The 24,915-nt window shown below is 38.1% G+C and overlaps 1 protein-coding gene across 1 annotated transcript in view; it reads right to left on the reverse strand.

Moving 5' to 3' along the window:
• Positions 1 to 290: 290 nt before the first annotated feature.
• Positions 291 to 24,915, reverse strand: part of HECA (hdc homolog, cell cycle regulator) — a 51,290-nt gene continuing 26,665 nt past the window's right edge. The window contains exons 2-4 of the mRNA XM_027850656.1: positions 17,186 to 18,226; positions 7,154 to 7,308; positions 291 to 4,211 (exon numbers count right to left, since the gene is read on the reverse strand). Of these exons, the coding sequence (XP_027706457.1) occupies positions 4,047 to 4,211; positions 7,154 to 7,308; positions 17,186 to 18,226 (1,361 nt within the window). The 3' untranslated portion in view covers positions 291 to 4,046. The remainder of the gene's footprint in view (positions 4,212 to 7,153; positions 7,309 to 17,185; positions 18,227 to 24,915) is intronic.

Below are 24,915 nucleotides of genomic sequence, written 5' to 3' on the forward strand. Positions count from 1 at the left end.
GCTTAGGTGGCCGAGATATCAGAGGCAATTTGCTTCTTGAGGACAATATAACAAAAGGCCTACGAGGAGCTTAATTACAGCTACATTCTCCTTTCTCTGCCTACAATGAAATCATAAACAATCAAGTTCTTTCATTATAGGATGGTTGTTACATGGACAGGGACCAAAGAAATGACAGCAAACCATAGAAACTCTTTTCTTCACACTTTCCTGATCAGATAACCTCCCTTGCTCAAAATTCTCATGCCAAAGGAAAAAAAAAAGATAGCACATTCACAGAAGCAACAATGTGAGGTTTTTGCAACTTTATTACTTTTTAATATAGACAGATCACAAACAGAAATCCTCTTACACCACACACAACAGTACCATAACCAAACATTTCAGTTTCATCAACATTCATTTGCTATATACATTGTCTTTCCTTTTTGAAAGTGCAATCCAAGACATCTTGACAAGAAACCTTTACTGACAAGAACACATTTCTGAGCTGGTTGTAATGGTGCCCATCCACCATATCTTCTCTCCATTGCCTGGCAAGAATAACAGTCAGCAGTAAATGGAAATCAACTGGGTTAGGCAACATTCTGCTGCAAGTATCCACAGACTGAACAGTAGTAGCACTCCCCTCCCCCTCCCAGTATCCCACCCTCCCTCTCCACCCTTCCACTTCCAATCAAAATGACTGAAGGAGCCAGTTGATTAGATAAAAGAGATATGTAAACTGTGAGTCACTGATCTAAGCACAGCAGAATCCAGATAATACTTGAAAGGAGGCTCTTGGACTAAATGAAGGATTGATTTCTGCATGTCAGTTATCTTAGGTGGTCTGTCAAGTTATACATCAGTATATCTGTTAGTTCTAGGTATCCCAAAATTAATATGTCCAAATAGATTAGACCACCATATAAAAACATCCCCCTCTTAAATACAGCTGTTAGTAAGTGCTGGAAATTAAGGAAGTTTTTTGGTTATGTCTGAGTGCAGTGCTATCCTGTGCTTATTTGGGGGATCTGAAGGAGGGAGCGGGGTGAGGGGAGAAAGTACTTTTTAAAAAAATAAGACTGGTATTCCACTTGGCTACAGGATACAACTTCTACCTCAAGAGACAAGCACATGGTCTCTACTGCTTCAGAGGGAGGTAAGGACAGCAAGTAGAGTGGCAAAGGTTGGGCTGAAAAGAAAAAAAGATCTGACATCAAAACTATCTTTTCACTGTACTGTGATTTACTAATGCACAGAATTTTATTTGCTCATGATGCAACTACAAAAAACAAGTAACAAAGGCCAAATTTAAAAGAAAACAAGCAAAGTCATCTTGAAAGTAATAGTTGCACTTAAAAGATGTTTCACTATAGAATGTCATCCTTCTCTACCCTCTACCAAGAAACACAAAACTGCATTTCTCAAGTAATTCATGTCTCTTAAAGCTTTTTTTCCCCCTCCCCCACGATACCCTGCCTCCATAACCCTCTCACTCCTCCCCTAAAATGGTCATCTTTAGTGGACATATTTCTTATTCTTATCAACATTCTAGTCAATGAGAAATAACTCAGGCAACTTTGTGAGAAAGTTAAGGAAAATTAGTTGAGTTAGTTGGCAAGACATTTACCGACATGCTGCTATATCCCAGTTTTATTTTATACTCCAAAACAGCAGAATTTCCTTTTAGGAAACAGCAGACAACTTGAAGGCCAATGGTATCTTCAAGATTCTACAACAGTAGAATTTATTATCTTTTTGAAAAAAAGATAATACATAAATTTGTCTACAAATAGACAATCCATAGCATCCTGATGTCATCACAGTGCCTTGCATGTAAGTGCTTAATAAATGTTTGTTGACTTGAATGGAATTCATTTTTAAAATAAAGGGCTAAGAAGGAGACTTTATCCAATTATAGTAAAAACTTGCCATAGTTTTTCAAAGGCCTGGGAAAAAGAAAACTTAAAGGAAAAAATATGGTTTTATGGAGAATTTACTTAATATGTCCCACAGGAATATTATAAGCAGGTTTCATTACCGTAAACTCTTCGTTGGGAAATGAAATGCACTGCAGAAACTTTACTCTTTAGTCTCTGAAACAATGTCCAAATGGTACTCTTAAGACAGAGAAGTTCTTTGAAAATTTAGGTTTCTGCACCTGATGCACTCAACATCAAAACTGTTCATAATTATAGCTTTGTGTCTTAAAGACAAATATTCACAGTTTGCTTCCCATAAACCTCTTTTGCTTCAATCAAATATTGGCAGGCTAAGTACAGTCTTTGGCCTCTCACAAACATTTCAAGTATTTTCCCCATGGTGAAACATTTTTCAGACCACCAAACTGGCTAAAGCAAAGCACATTTGGAATCAGAGTTGAGAGATAAAGGGCATTAGATAATGCTTTTGATCCTCCAGTGCTGCTGCCTTTCCACAAAGTATCAAACATTGTCTGTGGTACACCTGCAACTCACTGGCAGTAAAGCCTCGACAATGTTAAATGAAAACTCAAACTTGGTCCCTCTGGGAATATGAAAGTGGTATAAATTGGTTAAGCAATATAAAATGTTAAAATAAACCCTGACTCTAGTTTCCAATCAAGTGTGTGACAATGTTTCCGGTGTTCTTTGGGACTATTTACCTCAACACACTTGAAATGACCAAATTACTAAGGTCACACTTGAAATTAGTGAGTTTTTTTTCTTTTTGAAAAAGCACATTCTCTGTCAAAATCTATAGTTTTTGAAAGGGAAGGAGGGGGCTGCGGTTCCTTCTAAAGTCACTAACAGGGATCTAAGGATCTAGAAATCTTCATCTTAGAAAGACAAAAAAGCCAACTTTCTAAATGCTTAATATTTCTCTAGGAAAGCCAAGGAGGTATTGCAAAAATCCTTAGAAGAATAACATTTTAGTGTATACCTCTTATTAATATCAATAACTTCTCCATGTGAAAAGGATAAACTCCAAATAGAAATATTAGCCCTTTTTTTAACATCCTTTAAATATACCCTCTCCCACCCTGACTCTGGTCAAAAATGTAATTTTAGAAGGCTCAGTATTAACTAGGCAAGACATGATCATAAGTGACTCTTCAGAAAGCATGGCACTGACTTCTTATGAAGTTAACCAGCATTTTTAAGGATCATGGCTGCGAAATTCACCTGCAAAACAGCAGGTGCCACCACTATTGAGCAACTGGTACAAACCTGTATTTGTCAAGACCACACTACTGGTGAATTTCTCAACTTAAAAGCCATTTTAAACCACTCTGAAGACAGAGTTCTAACCACACAGCTTCTGCAGTCCTGCCTTCCTGAACCAGTGTGCATCAGTACAAGTCATTTAAAATGCTCTCCAAGTCATGAGAAAACCTTGCCTAAAAATATTTGCAGCACAAACAGCTTCAAACAGATGTATCATAACTTGGAACTTAATTCTTGTAGCAATCACTTGACCTGACTGCTAAACTACAATACTGATGAAAACAGTACACCAGGGACACTTCCAAATGATCTGTCAGTGAAGGTAAATTCCGTGTCAATGTTTACTGCAAAGCACTATGCCAAGATGTAGACTCAAACACTGTTTGCCTCCTGGCATAGATTTACATTCACATGTCACACAGTTTTCCCAAACCCCTGGGAAAATCTGAAAATAGATCAGCTGGAACTGTCTATCATTTTAGTAAGGGCTTCTTCCCATCTCCTCAAACTGCTGGACTCTACCATGTGATCAGTACCCACACCATCCCTTCCCAAAAATCTCCCCACCCTCCCTGTCATCTTTTAACTTAAAGCTCTATCAAAGACAATCAGTGATGGTAATCCCCTTCCCCCAAACTCACAAGGTTACTCACTGGGGCTCAGGCCCTGACCGCTAACTAAACACGCCGGTGTCAAGCAAGGGCGCAGGGTCGGTACCCAGTTTTAGTAACATCCATATACAAAGAAATTCTTCTTTAAATTAGAAAAGAAACCAAGGTCAACAGAGTATTTCCTATAAAAGATATGTAATAAAGTAGAAATACCCATAAAATAGCTATTACTAAAACAAAGCTTTCGTCAATAAGCCTCCAGAACTTTAAAAGAAGAAAATGGCTTCACGAAGTGGTAGTCTAGGTTCCCACAATGTGGGCACTGCTGGACATTACTGTATTCTGAGAAATACTGCATTCCAATCCGTACATCTATGACTGGCTTTCCACAATGTTTACAGTTCAGTCGGGCCTGCAAGGGGAAAAAGAGACTTGTGAATAGAAGCTTTCTATGTTCTTCCCTTCCATAAAAAATTAAAATTAAAATAAATTGCAAGTACTAGATAAGTGTGACCCACAAAACAACATGAACAAGCAACTCAGCTAAGCTTACTTCTTCTGGAATGGAGGATATATACATCACCCATTCCTCACCCCCAAAAAAACCACACAGGATATGAGAAATGAGTCATTTAATTCTGTAGAGTTTCATATTTGTATTTTTTTTTTGATACTTTTAATGACTGAAGGGAAAATTAATTTCTCCCAATTTCTTTTCTGGTGGCATACAACACTGCTTGTAAATTTCATGACCTTGGCAAGAATACAGAATGTAATCGTGGGAATGGTGGAATCAAACACTGGATAAGGTACTGTATTTAGAGTCAAGAAGACCTAGATTCAAATACCACCTAAGACATTTACAAACTGTGTGACTTTGGGTAAAATCATTCAACCTTTCTGTGCTTCAGTTTCCTCTTTTGTAAAATAAAAGTAACTGTATGACCTCTGAAATCTCTTCTAAGTAAAAATCTATGATCCTATGACTATAAGGCTCTTGAATGAAAAGACCCAAGCAACTTATCAGAATAATCCAGGACTTTCAAGTAACCTTCATGAAAGTTATCTCAGTAATGACAACCTTCACTGAGGTGGGCTCATAACACTCATTGGCAAAGGCAATCAAAACAGATAGCCTGCTATAGCACTAATGTAACCATTTCTGAGACGAAACTTCCTGTAAACATACCCACATCTCTGAATACTACTGAAAGAAAGATTCTAAGAAAATGTTTTTATTTGTCCCTCTTCTTGTTTTGCATTCTTTCCCAAAATGTTATGGCTGTTTTTTAAAAAATGCTCCATTTATAGGATAACTACCCTTCTCTTTCACAAGTTAAGAATGTGCGAGGTTAGTAGTATCTTCACGTGGAAGAGCTAATTAATAAGTGCACAGTTTGGTAATCAGCTGTTTTTCCTCCTCATCATTGGGGAAAAGGAAAAGGAAAATTTGAGTTTAAATGGTAATTATAAAAGCTATTCAGCTATGAACAGAAGCAGGCAACCTGAAGCTGTCATCTGTGCACTTACGTTTTTTAGCCTGAAAAAAACCCATTACCTTTCAGTAGGTTTAGTAGCCCGGGGTAGTAGAAAGAGCTCTTGTGAGAGCTGAGTTCTAATTCTTGCTTGGCTATGAACCAGCAATACAACTTCTATGACTAGTTTATATAACTCAGCAAATCCATTTCCCTCAACAGATTTCAGTTTCCTCAAGTATAAAATGAAGGGATTGGACTAGATTGTCTAAGATTCCTCCCAACTCCAAAATCCTATAAGCAGGATAAATAAATGACAGATTTTTATTTATTCAAAGGATACAAACAAATCTTCATTTCTTTTTTCTCTCTCAATTCATAATTAATCTTAAACTATTCCAAGTAGATGGCAACAATAGGATTTGAAACTCAGTTCTCTGACTCCATATTTATTGTTCTTCCCATTTACTACATTGGCTCCTTGTACCCTTTAATTTCCTTAAATTAGTTTCACCTCTAAAAAGAACTACTGATTCCTTCCTTTCTCAATTAACAGAGAGCTATTGCGAGGGAAGTACTATAAAACTATATAACACAAGAACTAACATTACACCAAAATATTTCTTGAATAAACTTTAAGACAAAGAGCCAGGCACATTGCTAGGTCCTGAAAATATAAAGACAAAAATGAAACAATTCCAGGCCTTGGGGGTTTGCATCTTCTTAGTGTAGTCAATATATAAATAAGTTTATATGAAATCGAGAAAGAGTACATTTTAAGCAGGGTAGCCATTAACAGGTGAGGTAAACATAAAAGGCCTCACGGAGAACGTGTTGGGCTGAGTTTTTCAGGAAACAAGGGATTCTTCTAAAAAGGGGAGGAGAGGTGAGAATACTCCAGGCATGGGGTGTTAGATTATTTAATTAATAATACTAAGTACAATCCAACTTTCTATGATTATTGAGAGGCTGCAACATCTAATTCTTTTGAGATTTTTTAGTAATATGCTCAATTACTTGGAATAGTTTAAGGCTAATTAATTAGTTAGTTATGCCTGGTAGCAGAGGAATTAGGTTCTCTATAACCTTTCCAAATTTCTTACAAACCCTTCCTCTAAGATTACTGTGACTTCCTAGAAAAAGATCAGTAGAACAACTACCTCAGATCTCTTAGACTAACTATCTTAGGGTTAAAGTTCACCTGAGAAAAGAGTTTATCTCTCACGTTTTTTCCAAACAAACCTCTGAACTTTAGATTAAAGCTGAAGATCTTGCCGACCTAGAACTCCCAGAGATATAGAAGTTTATATTCTGATGAACAATTAACAGTAAAGGCATTTTCTTTTCAAAATAATTTTATTTCTTAGAAGAATGAGATTTGGTAAATAGTAAAAGGTTATGCAAAGTTACTTTAATGAAAAGTTATATCTTATAAGAAAATAAAACTTCTCTGTCCCCACTAAGTGGCAACTACTTGAAGACTGCCAATTAAATAGCAATTGTTTATTTTTTTTAAAGCATTAGAAATTACCAAAGATGTTTCTAAGCAATCCAATCAAAATTTTTTTACGAATTACTTAAATTTATTCTGCCATATTAATATTTTCCTCCTCTCTGGATGTCATCAAACTGAAGGATTCCCCACTGGCATGAGAAACACACTGGAATGATTAGCATAAACTTCCTTGTCTCCTGGAAAATGTGGAAGCATCATCTTGCAAGCTATTGAAGCTACTTCTTCAGAGTCCTCCTACTTCCCCAAATAATGGAAACTAAAAAGATTCAAACGGAATGCTACAGAGCAACACACAGCTGACCAGCTGACACAGGAAACGGAAAACTGATGCAGCTTGTTGCTCTGTTCGAGAAGGATACCAACCTGACAACATGGAGAGGCTGCCAAAATGTCATAGGTATACATGGTGCCCAGCTGGTGCCAGCTTCCATCCCATCGAGATTTACACTTGATGCAGATTATTTTATGAACCCCTTCTAAGCAGTCTACACACACAGCATACAGATGCATAAGCCTTCCTGTAAACAAAAAATAAACAATTCTGAAGGCACTCATATCCTAAAATAAAGATTTTTTTTTCTCTTACAGAATGAAAAGTGTTGTTCTCCTTTGTTCACCAACCAGCTATGGAACAGATTTCTAAAAATTAGACTTTATAGACTCAGGTACACATAAAACCAAAATACATTACATGTATCACGTGCTCCAAGGATGTCCTCTTAAAGCTGACAACTACATCAGCAGGCCACATGCTTTAAGCTAGTACACAACGTTAGGTTGATTTTTATCAATAGTGATGATGGGTTTAGGCTAAGCCACCTATACCCTTTAAGAACAGGCTTTTCTGAGATAGCTAGCTAGGATAAGGACTTCAGTTCGGGACTACTCACATTCTTCTCTTCAGAAAATTAACTTGACCATATAAAGAACAAAACAGAAACCTTGGATTCACTGGTCTAAACAACTAAATTGAAATAGAGTGGCACAGTGCTAGACCTAAGGGTCAGGAAAACCTGTGTTCAAATTCTGTTTCTGAAACTAACTAGTTGTATGACCATAAAAAAGTCCCTGGACCTCCCTGAACCTCAGTTTCCTCATCTGTCAAATGGGGATAATAATACCAGTAGTACCTACTTCGGAGCGTTTTCATGTGGTGCTTTGGAGTTTGCAAAGTGCTTTTCATAATCATCTTATTTTATCCTTAAAACAATCCCATAAGGTAAATATCATTTACACAGGGTGGTAGGTAGTGCTCTAAGACTTTCCTAGTCATCAGTGATTTAGATGTTGCCTTACAATGAAATGTACTACTGTAAAAAAGGCTAACACTTGCTTTTGTACTCTTGGTCAAAATACAAGCCTTGGGCCCAACAGCTGAGGTGCAGTCAAGAAAACCCCTTATTGTATACTTCCCTTCCATATTTTTTCTTCTTTCCTGATATAATTTTTAAGGATTCATGGGATCAATCAACAAGCATTTATTAAGTGTCTACTATATTTTAAGCACTGTTCTGGGTGCTGGGAATTAGGCTCATAGATTTAGTGCTAGAAGAGACCTTAGAAACCATCTGGAACCATCCCCTCACATTTTACAGATAAGGAAAACTGAGGCCCGTGGTGTTGGGTTTTTTTTTCATTGTAAATCTTAATTCAGCTTTTCTTCTGCATATTTTCTCTCTCTTCAATCCTAAATTTCAATTATTCATTTGTCTTCATCTATTCATTAGACCCCTTTGATGAACAGAGCACTCTACATAAATGAACACATTTGCATGGTAATGAATAACCTTGATTTTAATGAAACTTCCTACATTTCAATCAATACATGTGATCTGTATGTACTGTCAAGACCCATATCAATAAGAGAAAGATGCATGTATGACCTAATACATGTAGGAATGAGGAAAAAAAAGTTCTTATTAAGGTCTTACTTTCAAGGGACTGGCTTCCTCATACGATAAAATAATCTAGAGCTTTGCTATTACACTGTCACCTGCATTACAGGTAAAACAGTGTTAGAATAATACCTTCCTAGAAATTGGTATTAGAGAACCAGGCTCTAAGACCCATTTGGCTTGATACTGAATTACTCAGCATAGTAGGGAGTATAATGAATGGCAAGGTGCCAATATCCCATGTGTCTATATTAAATAATCTGAGAAAGACCAATCAATTAAAAAGCATTTATTAAGAACACATATTCTGATATGTGAGGTATAAATAATTAGGTACATAGAGACACAGAGCTCATCAAAGAAATCTTAGAGGAAAGACAGTAAGAGAGCTTGGTAAAGACATCAAGAAAAGCCTCTTGTAGAAAATAGGATTTAAAGTGAGTCTCGAAGGCAAGAAAACCAAGAGGTAGAGATGATGAGGGAGAGCATTTCAGGATTATGGAACATTCACTTTTAAAAGAACTGAGATGGGAGATGGAGTGTCAAATATGAGTAACAAGTAGGCCAGTGTAGCAAGAGCACAGAATAAATGGAAGAGAACAAAGTACAAGATTGTAAAGAAAGGAATAAGCTGGACTATGAAAGCTTTAAATACCAGGTCCTTTAAAAAGGACTTTATTTTTGACCTTGGAAGAAATGGAGAGCCACTGAAATAGACTAAGTCAGGGGGAAGGAGAGGGTGGTGACATGTACATGCCTTGGCTTTAGGAAAATCATTTTGGCAGGTGAGTAGAGGAAGAGTTTGGAGCAGAGAGAGAGTTGAGGGAGGAAGACCAATTAGAAAGCTACTTCAATAGTGATAAGGAACTAAATTAGGGTGGCAACTGTAGGAGTGGAGAAAAGTAGATGTATACAAGAGTTGTAAAGACAACAGTAAGCTCCAGCTTTAGACTGGACACTTGGAAAGTGAGAAAAGAGTTAGGGAAACCATGGTTTCAAGTCTGGGTGACTCAGAGAATAGTAGTTCCCTCTACACTAATAGGGAAAATCTGAAGAGGGGCAGGTTTAGAGGGAAAGATAATGAATTCTGTTTTGGACATGCTGATGTCTACATTTCTTGACTAAAGGACATCCAATTTGGGATGTCCAAAAGGCAATTGGTCAAAGAGGTCTATAGCTCAGGATAAAGTAGGACTAGATATATGGATCTAGGAATCATTGCATAAAAATTATAATTGAACCCAAGAGAGGTGATGAGATTTCTGACAATCTAGACAAAAAGAGAAAAGGGCCCAGCACAGGCTTGGGGGATACTGTTAATAGGTAGGCCACTGATGACCTAGAAAAGGAGACTGAAAAAGAGAGTCAGATGAATAGGAAGAAAACCTATAGAGGAGAGTATCCTGGAAGAGAGGGTGATCAACAGTGTCAAATGCTATACAAAGGTTAAGAATAATGAAAAGAGAAAAAGTCATTCGATTTGGCAATTAACTTTGGAGAGAGCAATTTCAAATTGAATGATGTTAGGTTGAAAGCCAAATTGCAGAGGATTTAGAAGAGACTGAGAAGAAAAAGAAGGCATCCAGAACAGACAGCTTTCTCGAGAAGTTTAGTTAAGAGAAAGGGAGATGGAATGACAGCAGGAACAGCAAGATAAAGAGAAGGTTTTTTTAAGGATGTCAAGGCAACATGGACATTTGTTGTAGGTAGCAGGAAAGGAGCCAGGAGATAAAAGACTGGAGATAACTGAAAGAGTAGGGAGAGCAGTGGGAGCAATCTGCTAGAAAAGTAAGAGGGGATGTGATCAAGGGTTCAGGGAGGGTTTGCCTTGGCCACTTCCTCAGAGACAAGAATTAAGGGGAAGACATCTGAGTTATTGTGAAATGAAGAAGGGGAAAGATCCCTGAAGATGCTTATGTGACATTAATTTCAGGCATGACATGCACAATTTTGGCTATTACCTATTAACCACCTGACCATTCTCCAATTAATCACTAGTGGAGAAACACTCCAAGGCTGATTTAACTTTCTTTAAATAAATAAAATAAATGAATGAAAGACTAAGTTAAATTTTTGTTTCTAGGGAGCATATGTAGGAATTTCTTAAGAAGGCAAAAACCTCCCCCCCCCAAAAAAGAAGGCAACAATACTAGGACAAACTCTATTTTCAGTATCTACATACAAAAAGATGCTTTCATTTGCTAGAGTATTTTTGAAAGTTTAGTTAATTCAGTGGAAAGAATACAGGATTTGGAGTCAGAGGACCTAAATTTAAATTCTAGCTCCAGTTAAACTACCTGTGTGATTTTGGGCAAGTGATTTTATCTTCTGGGTTTCTGTTTCTCAATCTGTAAAATGAAGGGGTGAGACCAGAAATCTTTAAGGTTTTTTTCAGATCTGATAGCCATGACCCCAGTAATTCTGACCAATAACATAATAAACTAATAAAATTTCTGCTCCTGATTTCTTGAAGTTCTATCATCTAAATGTGCCTCAAAATCAAATAACTACACATATCCACAGCTATGTATACACACACATACATGTGCATATACATACATACCCACATGTGTTCAAAGAAAAATTCCAGATATGGATCTTCTCAAACCTATCTAAGAAGCCTGAACAATCTCCCATCAACTACAGTGAGTATACTGCAAATTTTCACTGTTAATTATTATTTAACCACCAATAAGAGAAGTGATTATTTTTCTATTCTATTTGTAACCAATCATTAAATTAGGATTGAGGGTTTTCTTTCTAATTCTTCATTCAAGGACCAGATTCCTGTGAATCAGTCAGTGTCTGAAGGACACTGCTGATAGATGAGATTGCCCAAATTGCCCAAAGCCTTTGAGTGCATGCTCTGTGATCTTGGGCGGGACCCCACCCAACTAGAAGACCTTACAAGCAGAATCTAATCGTGGTGAATAATTAATCTCGCCCTTACAGCCCCCATTCATGGTCTAGTGTAACCCAGTTTATGAAGGAAAAAAAAACAACCAAAGTGTCTGGGTAGAGATGGATTCCTTTGTCCAAGTTGCGGGAGGCAGCTCAGTCTCATGATCAAGTCACATTCTCAGCAGGAGGAGCTGAAGACTTTTAGCCCATCTCCTTATTAATATGTCTATCCCTTCATTAATTGTTGACCAATCAAGGCTGATTTTCACCTATCAGGGTTACCTGCTTTTCCAAAGGTATTTAAGCATTCAGGGATCTCCATAATTTGGTCTTTGGTTACCAAGAGAAACCAATGACCATCAATTTATTATCAGCTAGCCTAATTAATAAATTGATTCTCAGGCTTTTCATTCATCTCAGCTGTTATCACAAGGAAAAGAATTTCACAGACATCTCACAGAATGGAGAGGGTCCAGGGAGACTATGCTGGAGAATAAATAATTCTGAAAATGAACAAAATCCCCCAAAGATACCTATCATTTCTTTGCTGTATAAACTGTTTTCTCCTTCCCTAACTCATCGTGGGGGGAAAAAAAATCACTGTATCAAAGATCCAAATTCCCTATATCTAATTTGGAAACCAGAATCATCTCTTACATTTACATGCCTTTCTCCTCCTTTGAATCAATAAATTTATTTTTATGTACTAGGCTCATAAAAGCTACAAAGCAGCTAAACACACCTCCTTTACTGTTAAAATCCTTCATGCCTATTAAGTGAAGACACCATCCTACTTTGGATAAGAGAATGCCAGATCTTAAAGGAATCTTTGATGAGATAAAACTTCCCAATCTTCTTAAGTGAACATTATAAGAGCAACTCTTGCAGCACTAGGGAGAGCTCTGGATTAGAGTTTGCTATTTGGGGCTGAGAATCTTCTGATAGAGAAGTGAACCTAGGGGGTCTCTAATGTTTCTGATAGTGGAGAGTACTCACTTGAAGCCTCACCATGATAGATTAGGTAGAATGAAGGGTTAACTGACAAGGCAAATGCTGAAGGGGCTAGGAGGTAGTCATCTATCCAGGGGAGCAAACTTCAGAATTTTGAGCCATATCCCCATCCTAACCAGAAAGGCATTTACAGAATGCAGGGAAGGGTGGATGCTAGCAGCCTCTTGCCATGCTTCTTCCCCTCTAGTCCACAAAGCACTACCACTGAGCTCCAAGTCTTTTCTCTCCCTTCCTGATCATGGATGACCATGTGCATGAGCATTCCAAGTGCATACCCCAGGGGCCCCAGAGAGGAAGTCATATCTGAAAGCACGCCTGGCAGCTAGAAGGCACAGTTGTAAGAGCACTGGACCTGGAGGTAGGTAAAACAGAAGTTTGAATCTTGCCTCAAACATTTGACTCTGGGCAAATCACTTAACCTTTCTTAGCCTCATCTCAACTCCCTCATCCTCATTTCTCATCTCAATTAATCTCACTCAGTTTTCTGATCTGTAAAGTGGCAATAATGATAATACTTTCCTCCAAGGATTGTTGTTAGGGCTGAATGAGATAACATGTAAAGAGCTTTGCAAGCCTTAACACTCTTTTTATAAATGCAAGTTATTGTTATTAATAATAGCCTGACCTGGGACAGGTAGGTCGCGCAATGAATAGAGCTCTGGCCTTGGAGTCAGGAGGACCTGAGTTCAAATCCGGCCTCAGACACTTACTAGCTGTGTGACCCTGGGCAAGTCACTTAACCCCACTGCCTCATTTAAAAAAAAAAAAAAAACAGCCTGACCCTAAGTCCCTGATGGTCAATAGCATGCTAAGCTCTGAAGACAGTAGGGAGGGCTGTGTCAGAAGGCAACAGACTTCTCTATTAATCTGTCATTGTTTAGGAGCTGTTTAGAAACTCTAGCCTAGAGTAAGTCTCCAAATTTTCAGCCAGGTTGTAACATACTCTGAGCAGAATAAGTACTCTCTAGTAGTGTTTCAAATTTCTAGAAGCTACAGTTGGTATTCCAAGTGCAAAAAAACCTTGCAGGCTGTCTCAGGGGTTCATGAACTTGTTTTTTAAAAACCTATTTTGATAACTTTTTCCATAAAATTGGTTTCCTTTTTATTCCTATGTATTTTGTTTTCTGCATTTAAAATACATTATTCTGAGAATGGGGTCCATGGGCTTCACCAGGTTGCCCAAGGGGTCTATGACACAAAAAAAGTTAAGAACCCCCATTCTTAAGGGAAAATGTCCAAAGAGTTGAAAAATTTTCTGAAGAAATAAAGAAGATCCTCATTGGGGAAATCTCATCACATTCTAACAACAAAAGAACATGTTTCTCCACATCAGGACACAGATGGGAGCTAAGTTGGGGGGAAGGGGATAGAAAGGAAGAGGGAAAGGAAAGGATGAGTGTTTCAATAAAGCAAAATCAATTCAAGCTTTTGAAAACAATGCAACTTAGAATAAAAGTATATCTATTTTGCGTTAGAATTTCAAATAAAGTATCTTAAAGCATACCCAATGAGGATACAGTGGTAAATGAAAGGATTTACATTAGCACCCTAGGATTAGATTCTCATGAAAGTTAGAGGCCATCCTCCCCAAAAATGTTAACAGTTGTGCAACTGGCAAGTTCGTAGGCGCTAGTCTTAACATTCTGATGTTTGAATAATTTTATCATAATTAGCTAACCTACTTTAACGTCCTTGTGGTACACTAATAGCACTTTCATTTTTCATAAATAGGTCTTGAAAAGGTTAAATGCCTGCAAAGAGCAGGCACTGAATCTTTTGAAAAGCTAGTAAATTATGTCCTCCAATTGCCTCTCTGAACCCGTATCCCTGCCTCCAAGGTTCTATATTTTCCTCCCTTATACTCAACAACCACCTTAGAGAGCTCATGTGTCTTGATAACTTTAGCCACCAACTTGATATAGATAACTGCCAAATATTTACCTCCAGTATCATCTTCTGAGTTTCATTCGCTTATTTTTGACTGCCTACCAGTACTGATCAATTGTTTAGGTATCCTATCAACATCTCAAACTAAACAGAACTTTCTTCCAAAATTAGCCCCAATTTCCTTACTCTCCCATTTCTCCCTGTATATTCAATCAGTTGCCACTTAAGTGGCATCACTTAAGTCCTATCACTTAAGCCTCGATAATTTCTCTTGTATACACTACTCCTTTCACCTTTTATTCTGCTACCACCCTGGTCCAGTCCACACCCTCATCACTTCATGCCTGGGCTATTGCAATAACCTACTGGTTGGTCTCCCTGCCTCAAATCTCTCCTTGCTCTAGTCTGTTCTCCACTCAACTGTCAAATTGATCTTCCCAAAACACAAATCTGATCATATCTCTCCCATTTGACAAATTCTAGTGATCAAATACAAAATTATATGTTAAGCTTTTAAAGCCCTTCATAACCTGGCCCCTTCCTACCTTGCAAATCCTCTCATACCTCCTCCTCCCCACTTACTTACGATCCAATTGAAACTACTCTTCTTGCTGTTTCTTGTCTCCTGACTCCAGGCATTTTCAGTGACTATCCCCCATATCTGAAACTCTCCCTTTTCCTCTCCAACTGCTGGTTTCTTTCAAGAATAAGCTAAAGTCTCACCTTCTAAAAGAAGCCTTTCCTGGTACTCCTTAATCTTAGAGCCTTCCCTCTATTATTTCTAATTTATCCTGCATATATCTTATTTGGATATAATTTTTGACATATTGTCTCCCCCAATAGACTGTGAGGTCCTTGAAAGCAAGGACTGTTTTACTGCCTTTGTTTGTATCTCTAGCACTTAGCACAGTGCCTGGCACATAGTAGATGCTTAATAAATGCTTGGTGACTTAACTTGACTTCGGTTGGCAGAACTACACTTCTCTCTGTATCATAGGCTAGAAATCTTGGAATCTGACTCCTTCATTTTGTCCCCTGCCATTAAGTCCTATAATTTCTTCCTTCAAAATGTTTCTGACATTTAGCCTTCTCTTTTTACTCATACTTCCAATATCCTAATCTAGATAGTAATCAGCTTGCACATCGATTAATGCTAACCTCCTTATCTCCCTCCATTCTCTCTCCTTTCCAACAAGTTATCATGTACAGTGCTACTAGATTACCTTTCCTAAAATACCACTTTCATTACAGTACTCCTTTCGATGCTGCCCCAACACCTGCAGGATAAAATCCTAAATCCTTAGCTTGTCATTCAAGACCTCCACAATCTGGCCCCAAACCTACCTTTCCAGGCTCATTGCTTCTACATTAACTGTCCATTTCAGCCAAATATCTCAAGTTTCCCGAAAAGAGCCTGAATTTTCCCCCACCTGTTCTTTTGCTCTCATTTCTCAATCTATCAACCTTTCTACCCAAAATTCTACCTCCCATCAAAGGTTCAGTTCAAATCATACCTCTAAGAAAAAGCTTTCCCTGACTTACCCCAAGTCAAAGCAATCTTCATCTCCTCTGAATATGTCCATATTACTTATTTGGCATTTCTTTACACTATCATTATTTCTTTATAACTTGGAAACAGGAGCACATTATCATAGATTTAGATCTAGAAAGGACTTGGAGGGTCATCTCATTCAATACCTTCATTTAACAAATACAAAAACTAAGACCTAGTTTGTTAAAGTCCAAAGTCACCAGCTACAATTCAAATTGGGTTTCTGACTATAAATTCAATGTCCTTTCCATTGTACCACAAATTACATGTATTTGCTCTCCCCAAATATATTCTCATCTCCTTGGGGAAACAGGCTATTATTACAGTACCTAGTACATAATAGGCACTCGGTAAATATTTAATTTAATAAAGATCTGGGTTTTGCAAGAAAAGGTAGAGGTTGACCCCACCCATGTGCTCACATAGTTCATGAGGTTACAGTCTCTCTAGGCCTTAATCCAACCTCTCTGTGTTTTACTTGAAATGGCAGGTTCCTCAACTACAGAGAATTCCTTTGATTTTTCTCTTGAGGGCTAGGATAAACAAAAAGTCCCTGCAGGTTACATACAGTCAGTCAAAAGGAGCTTCTCTTAAGCCAGTTTCTCGATAGTCTTTAATAGTCCTAAATTTTGCTATCCCTACTCCCCAAGGCATCCTTAAGACTACTTTACCAGACTTAAAACCTCTTCAAGCCTTTCCAGTCCTCATCTTCCTCAATCTTGATACCATGATGTGGAATGAAGAGTTTAAAGTAACCTACTACATACAGCTTTCCAAGGACATCAACTGAAAAAAAACTGCAACGCCAGTTTATTTCCACAAACTGAAGATTAGCCATTCAATTATTCCTTGAAATCTCACAGGATCAAAAGGGAATTGTTACACACCAGTAGCCTTGAAGGAAGGCTCTCTTCATTGGAGAACACAAACACAAAATGACCTTCTCCACTAAGAAAATATTCCTGTGCTGGGAAGGATGACATCAAGTTTTGAATATATCATTAGGTAAAGCTGAAATAACAAACATCTAAATGTTATCCAGTATCTGACTAGAAGCAACATAGCAATATCTAGCTAAAATGAGACACAGAAAACCAATTCCTGGGTTTTAAAAAAGAAAAAGCAGGCAAGGCGAACTAACACCTATACCTTGAAGATGACAGGGAACATCATATTCAATTTCATCATGTCTTGATGGGCTTAAGAACAGGGTTCCATCCACTAGAGGGAACTGTTCAAATACTGGGAGGGCCCGGTGGCAAAGGGCACAGTTTACAACATTTCTGTGGCTGGCACTAAGGGCAGCAAGAATGAATTTCCGTAGATCCTCCCCTTGGCCTACTTGGGCATCATCTTCCATCCTTACATGGAAAGTGTTCAACTTGTGCCTGGGAATGTGAGCCAGGAGCTCTGAGAGATCAAGCCTCCTCAAAAATTGCACTGGAGCATCAAAATGCCCACCCCTGTGTGCTGGCAAACCAGCTGCCCCATAGTCAAAGTGGGCATTTCGGAACATGCTCCCTCCAGCCATATTCTTTTTGTGTGGCTCCAAGTGAATGGCATTCTTTAAAAATTCCCCTAGGTATCTTGAGGAGCGGGGTCCACTGAAATGAGCTGGAGAGAGAATAGAGTACCCTGTAGGAGGAGACTGGCCAGGAGAGCCACAAGGGGAACGCACTCCATACCCCCCTGCATTGACCCCTTTCTCCTGGGAGTTTTGTCTGTCCATAGAATGTCTCCTTGGGAGGTCATGACTCAGTCCTTTCTGGGCCTTGTTAAGAGGCCTGCACTTTTTTACCTCCTCCCCAGTCTCTGCCATCGGCCTGCCAGTGCTCTTCTCTGACATGGACTTCTTCTTTTTTTCATCCTGCATGCGCTTCACCTGGTACCAGTCTGTATCCTTCTTCAAGTGACCCTGTCCACAGCGGCAGGAGCAGAAACGAAAGGCCAGGTCATAGCCCTTCTTGGTCCACATGTTCTGGCGACACTGCTTTTCATTCCAACTCCGGGCTCGGCCAATGCAGTTAAACTGGACCAGGATACTGCTTTCCCACTCATAAAAACACTGAAGATGCATCCAGGTGCTATAAGGGCAGTGCTCATTATTGCAGACCACCTTCTGGTAATCATCCTTGTCAAGATCAACTGGCCTTCCAAAGCTGCAGATGAGTGGTGTGGCACAAGGTGCTTCTGAGGAAAACAAAACAGACAAGTCAACCAGGATGGACACTTACTGCCGCTCATGTTATACTACACTGAACTTCATGCTGATGCATGTTCTGAGATAAAAGCTATCATTTTGACCCAGCCTGATAAAGCAAAAGGTATTGTCAAGGTTTTGCAACTGAGCCAAAAAATACACAAAGAACAAGAAAGCACTTTGCTCTAGTTTTATGTTCCATGGCCACCCCTACTCTGGGGAGGGAGGAAGCATTCTGTTACTTTTAGCTATATAATGGATATTATATATCCATGAACTTGAGAATATAAAATTTTCCAAATGGTAACTAGATGTATGTCAAGACTACTACTATCTGGTAAGTTTTACTGACACATATCTTTATTCAAAGATGTTCACTATCTTTTTAAAACAAAAGTCGCCACAGAGAACCATGAAGCATGTTAAGCACATATAATTGCCAGTCATGGTCAAGTCATACTAATACAACTGACAAAAATGATTCTGAAGAAGGCAGGTTCTCATCTCCTATAAACAAAACAGCATTCCTATCAGACCACCTTGTGTTCATTCCTTACACAAGGAAACATATTGCTGATTTTCGACAGAATAAGAACTGGGCTACAAATGGGACTGTACAATCAATCGAAGTCCACTTACTTGATGATCAGAACTTGCTGATAAGCTGACGGTGAGGATGGGGGAAATATAACATATACATAGAGTAAATTCAAAGTAATTTGAGACAGGAGAGAGCACTGAGATTTCAGGAAGTTTCCCTGGGCTGTGCTTCAAAGAAGCTAGGGATTCCAAAAGGCAAAAGTTAGGGAGGAAGTACATTCAAAGCACGAGGGATGCTAAATGTAGGGAACAGCTAATAGGGAATGTGAGCTCCTTGAGGGCACAGACTGTCTTTCACCTCTTTTTGAATCCCTAGCACTCAGCTCGATGCCTGACAGATGGCAGGCACTTAATAAATGTTTACTGATTGACTGACAGTGTAAAAGGGAAAAATAGGAAAAGTTCAGAAAGGTAGGCTGGAACTCAATTGTTGAAGATTTTAAAACATCAGACTCATAGGCACCTCCTATAGCCCCCATGGTAGAGCATAGTGCTATTTACATAGAATTTTTAAAAATTGGAGCTGTAATTTCATTGATGCAGGAAACTCCTGGTGAAGAATTTCATCTACCAATGTGAACTGTCACTTTCTCTGCAATTTATAGTGTCACAGACAATACTTCTTACACCTGGGACAGCTTGCTGTCTCTCTATGTGTACATAGTATAGGTATTTAGGTCTGTTACCTGCTTGTGTATGTATCCTTGGGCAAGCTCTTACTTTCTCTAAGGAATGGCCTAGAATCAGTGTTCTTAACCTAGGATCCAAAAGTCACTTAAGGATTCTAAAATCCATGGATAGATTTCAGAGGGTTCATGAACTTGGATGAGAAAAAAAAAATTACATCTTTATTTTCACTAACCACTGACATTTAGCATTTCCTTCCATTATATTGACTCCTTACGGAGGCAATAAACCATTATTCTGAGAAAGTTTTCACCATACTGCCAAAGGGGTCCATTAAACAAACAAACAAACAAAAAAAGTTAAGGACCCCTAACCCAGCTAATCTCTAAATTTCTTCCAGCTCTGGATTATATTATCTTATGATAGATTATATTATCTTATGATTACAAATGATAGAAAAAATGAACGAAAAAAAATTTGTGTATTCTGCCTCTGACAATGAATGGCAGCAGAGCTTCCAGAGACTTTTTAAGAGGCCCTAAACCAACAGAGGTGGCAAGACTGTATCTTTGGCAACAGCACAGTAATCATCCTCAAAGAACAAATTCAGTGAAACAAAAACTGATACAAAATTAAACCTAAGCCTAACCAAGTACCCATTCACCTGAACTTCAAAAAAATAGCATAATAAAATGTTACTAATATTAGAAGACTCATTTGGTAAAGACTACTTAAGTTGGAACTCAAGAGTAAATAATTACCAGAAATTTCACACTACTCTGCAAAAAGTTCAATAGCTTTGGCACAGATTTTGAAGCTTCTGCAAGTCTACCAAGTCTACAAGTCATTGAAATATGCATTCCACATAAACTGAACTGCTGCTGAGGGTCTAAGGCCCAATACTTAATTATAAATATGAAAAATTGGAGTTGGGTTTAAAAGATTAAGGTCACCTAATTTTTAAATTAAAACAGGGGGCAAAAAACAAAAACAACACTTTGAAATATAATTCCATTTCCTTTTGTGACCAATTTGGGGGAGGGGTGTACAGTTTCCTCATCTAGAAAATGAAAATTGTCAGAAAGATAAATTCCTAAGCTCTAAATCTATGGTTCTGGCCCCGAGGGCCGGGGTGGGGGTGGGGGAAGAAGGGGTTATTAGATAAAAAGGATGACAATGAGAGAAGAAAGCTGAGCAGGAAGACAGGAAAAAGGAAAAAAATATAGTCTTAACAAAAGAAATATACAAGTCCCAGCAACTCAAAGGGAAAACCACCACTACTACATAAAAGTAGACCTTGAGAGAGATGAAAAGGCAGAGAAGCACAGAACCTCTTAAAATCTGAATATCAGCCCTGACTGTCAAGAGCTAGAACTGTGGGACTTCACTATTAATACCTCTCTTTTGAAATGATAGTCAAAAACTGTGCTCAGCCATTTGGTTCTTCAATCTCTAATTACACTAAAAAAAATCAACAAATTCAGTCAAAAAAACTTTTTAAACACCTGCTAGCTGTAAGATCTTGTCTCAAAACGCTGAACACAACTTGAAAGAGACAGCAAATACGCAGGGTAGAGTACAGGGAAGGGAATTATATAGTACCTTTTAAACTGTGGTGGCAGGAACCATAGTAATTTTAACCTAGGGCCAGATGCCAGGAAGCTCTGTGCTAAAGGTTCCCTAACTCTGACCTACTCCCTGATCACATTTTTCAGTTTGTCATGGCCAAAATTAAAATTAAAAACATACCATAAGAGACTTTTTTTATAAATTAAAATAAAAAGTATTTTAAACAAAAACTTTTTAAAATCTAATTTTTACACTAGAGAAGCAATTATCCACCATGTGTTCTTAGTTCCCTGACTTGTATGAAAGGCCCCAGCTTTAAAGCAGCACTAAAATTCCCACCCTTCATCAGCTATTTGTCACTTCTGACAACCCATCATGTCAGCTGACCTCAGTTCCCTGATCTGTAAAATGAGGTTAAATTACCTTATCTCCAAGATCTTTTCCAGCTTTAAAAATCTTACAATCCTACAATTCTCCTCAGTTCACTTTGATGGAACCTCTTTATGCTACCTCCATGATGCTGCTTTCTGAATTATTATAGATCTTCATCAACAAAGCTGATGAACACAAATTGGACACAAATTCACAAGAATATAATGCAGCAGTTTGTTAAATATTTTACAAATTGTATGTTCCCAAAAGAACTCTTCTAGGTAAAAATCTTTCCTAAAGGGCAACAATTTTTTAAGCTAATAGAATAAAAAGAAAATAAGAAACTATTAGTGTTCAATCCAACAAAACACTTATTAAACTACCCACATGCAAGACATGGTTAGATATAGAGATTGAAAAAAAAAACTTGCTGCCTTTAAGCAGATAATTTAGAAGGATGATGAACACATGGAAAAGTAATCATGATTCAAATAAATGTGCACTAAACATCAGAAAGCCACGACAGATTCATGAGCTAGCTGGGGGAGGGTAAGAGACAGGAGATTCTGGGAGAACCAGGACTCAAAACCATTCACTGGAGGGTAGTTCTTGGGTTGAACTTGGAAGAAAGGTAAGAATCTGAATATTTTTCACAAGAGGATTCTATTGAACCTGGCTTTCCATCTAACATTTTCCATAATCTGCAGAAATTTTCTTTAAAATCTGCTTCACAAAAAATGCTCTAAATCACTATCGATTAGAGAAATGCAAATTAAAACAACTATGAGGTACCACTTCACACCTATCAGATTTGCTAATATGACATAAAAGGAAAATGATAAATGTTGGAGAGGATGTGGGAAAACTGGGACACTGATTCACTATTAGTTGTGAACTAATCCAACCATTCTGGAGAGCAATTTGCAAAGAGCAATTAAACTGTGCATACCCTTTGATCCAGCAATACCACTACTAGATTTGTATCCCAAAGATATCATAATACAGGGGAAAGGACCTATATGTACAAAAATATTTATAAGAGCTCCTTTTTTGGTGACAAAGAATTGGAAATTGAAGGAATGTCCGTCAATTGGGGAATAGCTGAACAAGTTGTGGTATATGTATGTAATGGAATACTACTGTGCAATAAGAAATGATGAGCAGGCAGATTTCAGGAAAACCTGGAAAGACTTACATGAACTGATGCAAAGTGAAGTGAGAAGAATCAGGAGAACGTTGTACACAGTAACACTGTGTGATGATCAATTATGAATAACTTAGATCTCCTTAGCAATGCAACGATCCAAGACAACTCCAAAGGACTTGTGATAGAAAATGCTATCCACATCCAGGGAAAGAACTGACACAGACTGAATGCAGATTGAAGCATACTATTTTCATTTTTTTTTTGTAGTTTTCCTTTTGGTCTGTTTCTCCTCTCAAAACATGACTAATATGGAAATATGTTTACATGACTGCACACATATAACCTATATCAAATTGCTTACCATTTTAGGGAGGGGTAAGGGGAGGGAGAAAATTGGGAACTCAAAAAATTTTTAAATGAAATGTTAAAAATTGTCTTTATATGTAATTGGAAAAAATGAAATACTATAAAAAAATAAAATCTGCTTCACAAGCTTGCCTTCTAGATAAAGCACGGACCCTCCACTCCACCCAAAGTAACTAGTTTGCTAGTCCCTCACAAACTTCGGTCTTATCTTCAGTCTTCTTACACCTTATCTGCATACTTTTCAAGCACTGACCTCTTTGCAGTTCCTTAAATAAGACACTGCATCTCCTAGCTCCGTGCTTTTTCACTGGCTATCCCTTACATCCTCACCTCATCTCCATTTCTCCAGATGTTCTTTTAAATCTAAGTTGTAATGAGATAGCAGGATAGCCCCACCCAATAAGTCATGTTGATTCTGGCCTCTTTATTCATGCTGTTTCTCCCACCTGCAATGCTCTCTCCTTTGTGCATATCAAAATACTATTTATTCATGTACCATTGAGAAAATGATCTTTTAGTACTATATGCCACTGCTGACAAGTATTTAAGAGCTTATTATACTATGTGGCAGTATGTGCACTAAGATCTGGATATACAAAGAAAAGCACCTCCCCCCCCCAGAAAAATCCCTACTCTCAAGGAGCTCATAGTCTAATGGAAACTGAAAATAGAAGTTTTCATCACTTAGATTCTCACTCAGTTTATTATTCAATTGAGTAAGTTATATTCAATCCATAAGCATTTACTAAGTACTTCTTATTAAATAGCATTTATTTCAGGCACTAAACTAGGTCACTGGCAAGTAGAAGGGAAATGGTACTAATATGATAAAGAAATTGTTATACCCTTGCTATGTACAAAATCTCCAGGGATATCCCCTAGTATCACACCATTTACTTATTTACATAAAATGTCCACATAGTAGATTCTTTCGAGCTTGTGTGACCACTCAACACCTTGATCTTTTCCTATCATAATAACAAAGAGCCAGAGTGCTCATCTTACATTAGCTTTCCTCCCGATTGCTTGGTTTGTGTCCCATCCAAACATCAGTCTACTTAAGTCTGAAATCTTCAAACACTTGTCACCCTCCTCACGCTGAATTGTTACCACATTATCAACGTTCCCAGAAGCAGTACTGCCTAACCCAGAGTCTAACAGAGTTGACACAAAGGTCAGGAAGTCCTGAGTTCAAGTCCCATCTCTCACTTATGAGACCTTTCCTCTACAACCCCACTCCCTACCCCATCTCCCTAGTTTTGAAACCCTATTGTGAAATCAGTTCTCCCATTGCTCTTGGAATGGCTGTGCCCCAATTCCACTCTTCCATGTCCCCACTCACCAATTTAAAGTGCTGTGACGCCCGCTGACCACCACTCCCATAGGTATGTGGCCTCCCTTTTTATAATAATGGAAGCTCCAACAGAGCCAGGACTATCTCTTCTTTTGCTTTTGTATCCCCAGTACTTAGGCATAGTGCTTGGCAGGCAGAAAACAACTCATGAATACTTTTTTAAAAACAACTACGAAATCTCTCCTTCCTTGATATCACTGAAAATTTAATGATCAGTTTTCATTCACAATCATTACTTCACTGAGAAAACTGAAACCATTCACAATGAGCTCCTTTTTCTCTTCTGCTCTTCTCAAAACTCCTTGACATCATTCCCTACTCTCTCCTTTCCTGGTGGCCTTTCTTATCAAGATCAAGAGTGCCCCTGATCTCATCTTTCCCTTGACTTTTCCAGCAAATTACACGTTCAATACTTCATGTTCTTTCTGCAATCTACAAACTCTACCTCTATCTACGAAGGTATCTCTTACTACTTTCAAATGAGTCCAACTCTCCTTCATCCATCTCCTTGATCTTTCATCCTTTATCTTTCATCCTTTTCTCAGCTAACTACCAGAAAAAAGTTGTCTATATTTGCTGCTTTGACACTTCCTTTCCTCTCATTCATTTCAATTTTTTTATTATGAACTTAACAAACATGAAAA

This window comes from Vombatus ursinus, unplaced genomic scaffold, assembly GCF_900497805.2.
Source record: "Vombatus ursinus unplaced genomic scaffold, bare-nosed wombat genome assembly UNPS02009132.1, whole genome shotgun sequence".
NCBI lineage: Eukaryota > Metazoa > Chordata > Mammalia > Diprotodontia > Vombatidae > Vombatus > Vombatus ursinus.